General features: G+C 38.7%; 1 protein-coding gene across 1 annotated transcript in view; it reads right to left on the reverse strand.

Annotated features, from left to right (window-relative positions):
* Window positions 1-5,477, reverse strand: part of LOC115231289 (transient receptor potential cation channel subfamily M member 8-like) — a gene marked incomplete at both ends in the record, with an annotated part of 19,384 nt that extends 13,907 nt beyond the window's left edge. The window contains one exon of the mRNA XM_029801348.1: window positions 5,321-5,477. Coding sequence (XP_029657208.1) covers window positions 5,321-5,477 — 157 coding nt within the window. The remainder of the gene's footprint in view (window positions 1-5,320) is intronic.
* Window positions 5,478-12,500: the final 7,023 nt, after the last annotated feature.

The following is a 12,500-nucleotide window of genomic DNA, read 5'->3' on the forward strand; positions in this document are numbered from 1 at the left end:
TCTTATAAAATGTGGCCCCAGTAGACCCGAATGAAATCGGGTTATATTAACCAAAATGTGAAAAGGGGGTCTAAATGGGGGCTGGAAGGGGATTAAAATTTCAAGGAGCGGGTGTTTAGGAATTCTCTATTACATCAAGCTAAAAAATTTGCGCCAGCCTTTTAATCGTCAATGTGTTGCCATCCATGATAAAGAAGTTTTGAATGCTTGCCATGGTGAGTCTACTGTCGTGAGAAAGAATCACTTCAAAACTTGGTGTTCACGAATTTTCTTTTACATCAAGTTCAAAATTTTACGCCAGCCGTTCTGTCAATACTTTTGTCCGTCGTTAAGAATTGCCAGCCATGGTGACTCTACTATCCTCAGATTCTATCCCTTCAAACTTTCGTTTCCAATATTTATTATTTTTATCAGCTCGCAAGTTCATCTGTCCCTTTTAAATGTTAGCGTTTGCTGTCTGCCTTGAAGCAGACCTTTCCATTGCCACTGCCTCATATTTCTGATTGATCTTTCTAAATATTTTATTTCTCAACTTACTCAGATCTTTTGTTTGTTATAAATGGGAGAGAGATAGATAAAGATAGAGAGTAAGAGAAAGCGAGGGAGAGTCCGAGAGAAAAGAAAAGTAAGAGAGTGGGAAAGTGAGAGAGAAAGGAGAGAGAAACAAATACGGAGAATCATCATCATCATCATGGTTTAACGTCCGTTTTCCGTGCTAGCACGGGTTGGACAGTGTGACCGAGGTCTGGGAAGCCAGGAGGCTGCACCAGGATCCAGACTGATCTGGCAGTGTTTCTACAGGTGGATGACCTTCCTAACGCCAACCACTCTGTGAGTGTAGTGGGTGCTTTTTTCGTGCCTCCGGCACAGGTGCCAGGGGAGCTGGCAGCGGCAACGATTGGTTGGTGCTTTTTACGTGCCACCGGCACAGTAGCAAGTCAAGGCAGCGCTGCAATTGACCACGTTCGGATGGTGCTTTTTACGTGCTGAAAGGAAGCAACAGAAAGTAACAACCACACTCATACCCGCGCGTAGAGCGGGTCACCTTCAGCTAGTATATATATTAGAAAGACACACATGTTAATTAATTCAGTTTGTCTCATAATCAACAACTAACCCATCTCATAAGAAAACATTACTATACAAATCTAATACTCTTTCACTAATACAAGATATGTATACGTAGACGTTAAATCCATCTGCCAAATATTACAAACAATAGAGAGACTTAATTGTAATAAATTTAGAATTGTTCATCATCATCACCATCATCATCATCATTTAACGTCTGCTTTCCATGCTAGCATGGGCTGGATGATTTGACTGAGGTCTGGTGAACCAGATGGCTGCACCAGGCTCCAATCTTGATCTGGCAGAATTTCTACAGCTTGATGCCCTTCCTAACGCTAACTACTCCGAGAGTGTAGTGGGTGCTTTTACGTGTCACCAGCACAGGGGCCAGTCAGGCAGTACTGGCAATGACCTCACTCGAATCTTTTTACACATGCCACCGGCACAGGTGCCAGTAATGCGACGCTGGTAACGATCACGCTTGAATGGTGCATTTTACGTGCCACCAGCATGGAAGACAGTTAGCTGCTCTGGCAATGAACACGCTCAGATGGTGCTCTTAGCACCCTATTAACATGGGGCACATATGTTAAAACAGAAAAGCTAGAAATGCTTAATTTACAGGTGATACCATTCTTCACTGCTTCTTAAACTGTCACACGCAGGTGTTAGCAACACAGATGTTTTATATAAATTCAACATAACCTCTATAATCTTGTTTATTTTAACAGTATAATAAAAACGACATAATGCTCATAACAAAGAAACATTCTCCAACCAATTACCCCCTCTAGTCTTAAGCTGCATACAACTAAATCCTTAAGGTCACCACACATTCTAAGCTTCTAAATTACTGAGTATCTCTCCTGGCAATCTCAAATCTATAAAATATCAAACAAGTGTGTCAAGGTGTTGTCTTCCTTTTTTGAACCAGATCATACTTCAGCACTGTACAACTTTCTACAAAGTTCTTCATTGTGAGACCTTCAATTGATACGGTCTCCACAACAGGAAAGGGACTGCACTTAAACATCAGAAATAACCTATATTACACAGAAATGAACACCAAGCATCTGGCTGGTCAAGATTTCTGTCTGCAAAAGCTCTATCTCCTGACTCTTATACATTTGCTGATAATACACTGGTCATTATTCTCTCATTAACAATTCTTTGTGTTCCACTCATTTCCAAACTAACCACTTTTCCAATACTTCCTCCTCAAGATGTTTATCTCTCAAATCATATTCACACACATTACTCTTGTAACACTTATTCAAACTGGCATAACTTGTAGCTGATCAACCTGAACATTAGCCACATCTATCTAAGCAATCAACAAATGTAATTAATTAATTGCTTCATCATTATAGAAAGCATATAAAAATACAACAAATATATATCTATCATATGCTTGAGAAGTTATTGTTTCTATCATTTACTTCTCTTTCTTTTATATATAACTATTGCCTGATCTCCGCTGCCAACACAACGCTCCCATTTACTATTCTGCTTCTTCCTTCATCTCATTAAACGCTTTTCTACTTTCGTCATTTTCCTTCTTTTTCTTTCTCATTCTTTCATTTCCCCTGCCAATCTAATATTATCAATACCTTTTTCACTTCTCTCTTACCTTTACTTTATCTCTCTTCTTCTAAAACCTATATAGAAAGGTAACAATTTAGTTTAAGACTCGCTTAATGTAGAGCTTCTGCTGAATACGTTGCTATGTGTATCAACCCCTAATACTGACATATCAGGTGATTGAAATTTATTTATCGAACTGAAATTGTGCAAATTTGAAATTATGTTAATTGATCAAATGTAATCTTTCATTTTAAATTAATCTCTTATTGTGTTTCCTCATTAATGATTGGTGGCCATGGAAATGCACCAAAGACACTTTATCAGTAGAATATTCGGATGTATCGCTTTTCATTGAATACCGGGGAAAGTTAATGAATTGAGAATCAATAGAGAGCAGAAATATGTAAAGTTCAATCTTTGTAAGTCATTTGTTGGAATAAAGCCCTGAGATTAATACTTCCCTTGGTAATGACTAATGGAATAGTACCAAGTGTGTCTGATTGGTGGTACTGACTTTCACTGAGAAGGAATTTGAAGCCAAGTATTAGAATGTTTATGGTTTTACTAAATCTGAATGAAGGAAATGGTACAAAACTTATTTGAACAATAAAGCTTGAAGAAATAAGAATATAATGTTGATATATTAATTCAAATTCACTGAAAAGCAAAGGGAAGTGTCTTCTGCTATTTTTGATAGGGTTCAAGGACAAGACTCTGGAACTGGCTTCTTGGAACTTGATAGTAGAACTGGAAAGACATTGTTGTTTCAGTCTATTGCTTGCCAAAGTCTCTCAATATATCATCAAATGGAAATGCTGATAAGGATTAGTTTATTGTGGATCCCAACTTGATTGGGAATGACCCACACACTGTGGTTTCAGGACCATCCTCTACAGAACATGTAGAATCAGATGGACAGTATCAGGTGAAGGAAATGGTAGACTGCCACTAACTCATAATTCTGAGTGGCACAATCGTAGACAGTATTGAAATCAATCATTGTAGCTGTTTATCTGCTTGTTTTTGTCATGGAGTCTTGAAAAGGTTGTCTATATTTCCGTCTGGGTTCACCGTCTTTGATTTATAAACATGAGTGACCATACAAGAGTAATAGATTGCTCTCAGAGTTACTGGACCATTCAAGCCCTCTTTTACAACATGAAATGGCTATCAACATAATACTACAGTAATTGCCGCTGTTTTCAGCTCTTGCTTCCACACTCTTCCAGGGAGAAATACAGCAAATTCTGTTTTCAAGTTCCTGTAGGACTTGATGCACTTGTGTGCCAAATTGCCATGAGTTTGGAAGTCAACAATTCTTAAGAGATGCCAAATTATTGTCTTGGATTGTTAACACAATTATAAACAAAAGAGCTCTCGAGCTCTAGACAAATCAATAAAAAATAGAATGACAGTGGATCTCAAAAGGGTAGCTGTGTTGTTGTCAAGGACTTCTATCAGACCCTCCATTGATCCCAAAAGTAAAGAGCCAATAAAACCATGCCTGCCTTAATTTGGCATCACTTTAAACTAATATTAAAAATCTTTAAAGTGTTTAGGAACTTGAGAGCTAATCTTTTGGGGAGATCAACTTTTTGATCTAATGAGAAGCTGTGATAAGATTAAAAAAAAAAAACAATGCAAGAGTTAAAAGCTGAAAATCATATTTATCTGAGAAACAAGAAAAAATAGAATTTTGTAAGATAGATAGTGGGTGGGAGACACTACGAGATTAGAAACATTTCGGATTGGAGGGAATAAGAACAGTAAAAGGATAAGAAAGAGCAAATAGATGAATCACTCAATTAGCCATATTAAGAAGAGGGACAAGAGGAGAAAGTGAGGCAGAAGAATGACCATGGAAATATTTATAAAATAGAGATAAAAAAATGCAATTCCACAATAATAAGATGGGATTGAAGTTTAGCTGCCAAAACAGGACCAATAATGTCAGATACTTGCTTTAAACTCAACCAAGGAGATGAAGAATATCAGAAGGGATACCAGCCCAAAGGTGACATCAACATTCCCTAAATAAAAGTTACATAAAATATTTAGGAAAATGAAGAATATGTTTGGAAAAGAGAAAATGATATTTAAGTATGAGGACTAAGCTACATAGTGGCAGGTACTGGAGACAGATCCAGATATATTTCACCTTATTGTAACCTCATCAGCAAAACACTGACTCTACTGAATATATCACATCATCAATAGGAGAATCACTGAGTAAATGTTAATTGGTTGGCTTAAAAAAAATAGAATAGTTTAGATGTAAATATATTGGTTTCCAATTTTGGTAAAAGGCCAGTAACTGCGAAGGAAGGATTAAGTTGATTTTATCATTCCCAGTGCTCAACTGGTAATTAATTTATAGACCCCAAAAGGAGGAAAAGCAAAGTCAATATTAGTGGAATTTGAAGTTAGAACAAATAGGAGCTACGAAAGGTTGCTAAGTATTTTGACCAGCGTGCTAACAATTCTGCCTGCTCACTGCTTTAGGTTAGATATAAATATATTAACAATAATTTAACTATTGCTTATAACCGACTGATTCCCTGTTAAAAAAAATAATATGGCGTGTATGAAATTAACAAGGTATCCTTAGTATTTCATCTATGCTCCATATGTTTTATGTTTAGATTTGTCAGTAATAACAACTTACCTGGAATATTCATTTCTGCAATAGTATATTCAAACATTCTTCTGAACTTATCTGGAGTACCATTTTCAACAAGGATAAAATGTGAATGATTAGGATCCAAGTCATACAGCCATGCGAAAGGATTATCCCTTCTAAAATTCCTTACATACTGCGATCTCTAGAAATCAAATCAATATTTTAGTAATTATACTTGTTATCAAAATCATTGTCATATAAATATGTGTTGTGTTTGATCTGACATAGTAAAATATAAAACAATGAAGGATTGGTGGAAAGGGAAACACAGAGAAATAGATAGATAGATAAGATAGATAGATAGAGAGAGAGAGAGAGAGACGAGGGGAAGATGGAAGGAGGAGAAAAGAGATAGAAGAGAGAGAGAAGTATCAGAATATGGATTGAGTTTACTGAATGTGTTGGTGGGAGTTGTTTTTATGTTCACAGACATTAGAAAAGGAACACTAGTGAATTGCTATAGGATGCATAATCACACAACATAAGGACAACATACCCACATACATTCTCCCTTCCAATACCAATATATGATACATATATACATACGGTTATATGAATACATGCATACATAAATATGTACACATATATAAATGCATACACATATATTAAACTGGTACTCGGATAGAAGAGGTGCTTCAGTTGTTCTAATCAATGGAACAACATGGAGGTGAAATTAACGCACACGGGGATGAACACCCAATAACCTACATGCCCCGCATGGATTCCTCCTTGGAATCCGTACTGGAAGAATAGACAAGGAGATTTCAGACTTCCTCAACAAAGGATAATGGAAAAATTCACAAAGGAGCTTGAAGATTCATACATATACATATATATACTTATACATATATATACATATACATATATATACATATACATATATATATATATACATATATATATATACATATTATATATATACATATACATATACATATACATATATATATATATATATACATATACATATATGCATATACATATATATACATAATATATATACATATAATATATATATATACATATATATACATATATATATACATATACATATATACACACATATACATATAGGCTCGAAACGTTAAAGACTTTTTTATTTTATTTCCTGAGCCATACTAATACAATTGTTGTTGTTATTCCACCTGCCTTCATCTTTTTCTATTTTCATAAAGCTTCCGTTATATATATATATATATGTATATTATATATATATATATATAACATATCTACTATATACATATATATATATAATATATATATATACCATAGATATATATAACATATATATACATATATATATATACATATATATGCATATATATATATATATTACATATATATAATATATACATATATATACATATATATATATATATATATACATATATATATATATACATATAAGGAAGAGCAGACAAAGAAGCCTGGGCTATAGACAACATAAAATCTAACCCCCAGCTTTCTACAGGTATGCCAAAGAAACAGCTACGGACTGTAGATAGGGCCACTCCTTGAAAAGGTTGGCACACTCACAGGAAAACCAATGAGGGTAAGTGAAATACTGAATGAGCAGTTCAAGAGTGTTTTCACTCCACCCCTTGGGCATTTCCAAATCACCAATCCAACTGACTTCTTTACCACTGCAGATATAAAATCAGTGGCAGCGACGATAGATTACATCGATATAAAGGAAGACGATGTAATAAAGGCTATAGATGAAATGAAAACAGACTCAGCTACTGGCCCCGATGGATTCCCGGCAATCCTCCTAAAAGTATGTAAGAGAGTCCTACCAACACCACTGCAGTTCCTCTTTCAGAGCTTCCTTGCAACTGGCAGACTTCCAAGAAAACTGAAGGAAGGTAAATTATGCCCTATTCATAAAGGAGGTAGCAGAGCGGAGGCCAAGAACTACAGACCTATCTCTCTGACCTCACACATCAGCAAGGTCATGGAACGAATAGTCAGAAGGAAACTGATCACCTTCCTTGAAGAAAATGACTTGCTGCCTGACACCCAACTGCTTAACTCAGCTCCTACAACACTATGACTGGGTGCTGAAACGACTGCTCAACCACTCAAATATGGAAGTGATATATCTCGACTTAGCAAAGGCTTTTGATAAAGTCGATCATGGAATGATATATCACAAACTGCGTGATCTTAGCATAGTTGGAAAACTGGGAGAATGGCTTCATGACTTTCTGAAAGATAGAAGTCAGGTGGTAGTAGCACTTCCATTAACACGCAAATAGTGAGCGGTGTTCCACAGGGCACTGTTTTGGGACCACTACTGTTCATAATGAGCCTCTCAGACATGCCCTCAGCCATGCAGAGAGCCACGATCACAAGTTATGCAGATGACACAAAAGTTTCACAGGCAATACAGAACCCTGAGGACACTAAACGCCTGCAATTTGAGCTGGACAAAATATACAAGTGGGCTGAAAGGAATAGCATGCAGTTCAATGCTGAAAAGTTTCAAGCTTTATGCTATCAGCATGCAAAACTAAATGCAATACCCAATGAATACACTGGACCCGGAGGAATTGCAATCCCAGAGGCACAATCAGTGCGTGACCTGGGTATTTTCATGAGTGATGACGCAACCTTTCGTGTACATGTTGCTAAATTGGCAATGAAATGTAGACGACTGGCCGGATTGATTCTCAGAACCTTTAGAACAAGAGAACAAGAAACCATGATGGTCCTCTGGAGGACACTTGTCCTAAGCCACTTTGACTATTGCTCTCAGCTATGGTCACCATCCAGTGTCAAGTTGATCACAGAACTTGAGGTGATCCAACATAGCTAAACGAAGAAGATAGCCTCTGTGCAGAATATAAGCTACTGGGAAAGACTCAAGAGATTAAAACTCTATTCCTTGGAGCGTAGGCGAGAAAGATATGCCATAATATACATCTGGAAGATCCTGGAAGGACATGTCCCACACTTTGGCATCGAGAGTTACACAAATGCCAGAACTGGGCGCCACTGCGTGGTGCCGAGGGCTCCAAATTTGCCATCAAGATGTAGGACAAGATACTGTGACAGCCTGGGCTGCCGAGGCCCCAGCTCTTCAATATCCTCCCGAAGAACCTAAGAGACCTGCATGGGGTGGTTGCAGATGTCTTTAAAAATGAACTGGATCCCTTCTTGTCAGGTATCACACACACGATGAACAACTTCGCGGCAGGAGGTGCAGATGAGGGCAGCTGCATCGAACTCTCTCATGCACCAAATGGCAGTTGCTAAAAAGTATTCGTGAAGTAAAACCATGTAGCAACACCAAATGGCGCCGTCTCATTAAAATTTTCCTCTCTCTGGGGATTTTGTTCTTGTGTACAGTGGCCTTTATCTCTGGGACACATTTGTAGCATATGGCTTGCATTTCAGACATGAATTGTTGAAGTTTCACGTCGATGTCTGGCGAGGAGAGACATTTAGGCCAGTTTTGTTTCAGGATCTCTTTCTCAATTTGTTTCCAGTTTGCCTTATGGAAGTTCAAGCTGGAAAGATTCTGAGGGATTTTGTAGGCTGCATGTCCATGCTTTCCTTTGGCCCGTACATGGTCAGCTCTACCATGTTGTGATCCGAGAGTAGTGTCGGTGTCACTTTCACATTATGGATGAGATCCATATTATTTGTGAAGCTGCGATCCAGTGTGTTACCTGCCCTGTTTGGTTGGAGTATTACTTGCTCCATGTACAGGGTGTTGATGAGGTTCAGGAGGGACCTCGCCTGTCCTCGTTCACATCTTGTCATTCCTGGGAGAGAAAGGCCCTCGGGCCATCTGACATTGGGTAGATTGAAGTCTCCCATAAGAAGTACACTTATGTGTTGTTCTAATGTGATTAGAACTTCTGTTTTTATAAGGCAGTCTTCAAACTTGCACACATGGCTTGGGGCATCTGGAGGGCGATATGTAGCACTCACAACTACATCAAGTTGCCTTATATGTACAATTAGTGTGTCACACACCGAGTTTGAGTATGACAAAAGGACCTGGGGTTTGAGGTCCTCACGGATGTACATAGCAACTCCTCCATGCTCCTTTCTTTTCTGTCGGTCCGTAGTACAACATACTGTGGTATGTGTAATTCCGCATCTGCTATGTCCGGTTTCAGGTGCGTTTCCGTAAGTGCTATGCATAAGGCTTGATTGCATGCAACAAAGTCTCTCAAGACGGATTTTTGTCCTATTACTAAGTGTTTGCAGTCCTCTGATGTTCAGTAGGAGCATTGAGGTGAGGTGTATGCTGTTGCCGGCGGTGTCCACCCTGGGTCTATTTGCTGTGGTGGTCTTGTATATTGTGGGTAGTCCCATTTGAGTGCTTGGTTTTGTTGAAGCCTGGTTAGCTGCTGTACAATCTTTTGTGCCATGCACAAAAAATATTATTGTTCAGCAGCTGCCCTTTCAACAACATCATGTTGGCGGCTTGTGGCACGCACCACATCTGCGTACCTCCGTTTTGGGGCAGGTGGTGCGTGGTCCATCCTTTTTCCTTTTGTTAGTTTGTTTCTGATCTGTTTCGTGTCTCTGCGGCAGGGTCCCCGATGTGCAGTACGGCAGCCTGCACCTTCCTCTCCATGCCAGCAGGTACCTCTCAGGTAGAACCTACACACCCGTGTGCGCTGTTTGTTTCCATCCGTTTTGGTATATGGATAGTCAGTTTTAATTCTATTCTTGGCTGTTTCATTTTTTGGTTTTGTTTGTGTTTTTATTTTAGTTTTTCCTCCTTTTATTTCTTCTTTGGGTTCTTCATCTCCATGGCTTTTGGTGCAGGTAGGAGCACTTGCACTTGGGTTTACTTCCCGGGCAGGTTTCTCCCTTGAAACCTCTTCCTGGGTGTCTACTAGGTGGGGATGACTTCTTTCATCAGCACCCGTGTCTCCAGCCTTGCCATCTTTACTTTGTTCGTTCTCAAAGATGGCATCAAGCGTGCCAATGTGAGATCTTAATAGGCGCAGGAGTGGCTGTGTGGTAAGTAGCTTGCTAACCAACCACATGGTAATGGGTTCAGTCATAATGCATGGCATCTTGGGCAAGTGTCTTCTGCTATAGCCCCGGGCCGACCAATGCCTTGTGAGTGGATTTGGTAGAGGGAAACTGAAAGAAGCCTGTCGTATATATGTGTATGTGTGTGTGTTTGTCCCCCTAGCATTGCTTGACAACCGATGCTGGTGTGTTTCTGGCCCTGTCACTTAGCGGTTCGGCAAAAGAGACTGATAGAATAAGTACTGGGCTTACAAAGAATAAGTCCCAGGGTCGATTTGCTCGACTAAAGGTGGTGCTCCAGCATGGCCGCAGTCAAATGACTGAAACAAGTAAAAGAGTAAAGAGGACATATATACATATATATACATACATATATATATATATATATATACATATATACATACATATACATACATATATATATATATATATACATATATACATACATATATATATATATACATATATACATACATCATCATCATCATCATCATCATCATTTAGCGTCCGTTTTCCATGCTAGCATGGGTTGGACGGTTCAACTGGGGTCTGGGGAGCCCGAAGGCTGCACCAGGCCAGTCAGATCTGGCAGTGTTTCTACAGCTGGATGCCCTTCCTAACGCCAACCACTCCGAGAGTGTAGTGGGTGATTTTATGTGCCACCGACACAGGTGCCAGACGAGGCTGGCGAACGGCCACGCTCGGATGGTGTTTTTTATTGTCCACCGACACAGGTGCCAGACGAGGCTGGCAGACGGCCACGCTCGGATGGTGTTTTTATGTGCCACCGACACAGGTGCCAGATGCGGCTGGCAGGTGCCAGACGAGGCTGGCAGACGGCCACGCTCGGATGGTGTTTTTATGTGCCACCGACACAGGTGCCAGATGAGGCTGGCGGACGGCCACGATCGGATGGTGTTTGTTACGTCCCCAAAGCACGGAGGCCAGTCTATGTGGTACTGGCTACGGCCACGTTCGGATGATTTTCTTGTGTGCCACCGGCACTGGTACCACAAAGATACAAATTCCATTTATGTTCATCTATTTTGATTTGTTTTGATTTGATTTGATTTTGATTTTGATTTTCACTTGCCTCAACAGGTCTTCACAAGTGTCACAAGAAGGAAGGTATGCACAGGTGGACTGTCTACGTCGCCGGGTCTTCGGATGGTGTCTTTATGTGCCACCGACACAGGTGCCAGATGTGGCTGGCGAACGGCCACGATCGGATGGTTTTCTTGTGTGCCACCGGTACTGGAACCACAAAGATACAAATTCCATTGATGTTCATCTATTTTGATTTGGTTTGATTTTCACTTGCCTCAACAGGTCTTCACAAGTGTCACGCGTGTCACACACTTGCCTCAACAGGTCTCCACAAGTGTCACACACTTGCCTCTGCCTCAACAGGTCTTCACAAAGTGTCACACACTTGCCTCTGCCTCAACAGGTCTTCACAAGTGTCATAAGAGGGAAGGTATGCACAGGTGGACTGACTACGTCGCCGGGTCTTGGATGGTGTTTTTATGTGCCACCGACACAGGTGCCAGGTGAGGCTGGCGAACGGCCACGATCAGATGGTGTTTGTTGTGCCCACATATATATATATATACATATATACATACATATATATATACATACATATATACATACATATATACATACATACATATACACATACATATATACATACATACATATACACATACATATATACATACATACATATACACATACATATATATATACATATATATATATATACATATATATATACATATATATACTTATATATATATATACATACATATATATATATATATACATTATATATATATATACATATATATATACATATATATATATACATATATATATATATATACATATATATTATAACATCTATATATATATATACATATATATATACATACATATATATATATATACATATATATATATACATATATATATATACATATAATATATATATATATACATATATAATTAAAAATGAGGGTGTCTAAAAGACACCAACATGCCGAAATAGCAGTCGAAACACTGACTATAGTACCACGTTAAATGTACACATCGCACCATGAGGTAAAGCGGAGGGACAAAACATACAAGCAAAAATTATTGAATAATTCAAGAATAATTCAAT

The sequence above is a fragment of the Octopus sinensis genome, unplaced genomic scaffold, assembly GCF_006345805.1.
Source record: "Octopus sinensis unplaced genomic scaffold, ASM634580v1 Contig18078, whole genome shotgun sequence".
Taxonomy (NCBI): domain Eukaryota; kingdom Metazoa; phylum Mollusca; class Cephalopoda; order Octopoda; family Octopodidae; genus Octopus; species Octopus sinensis.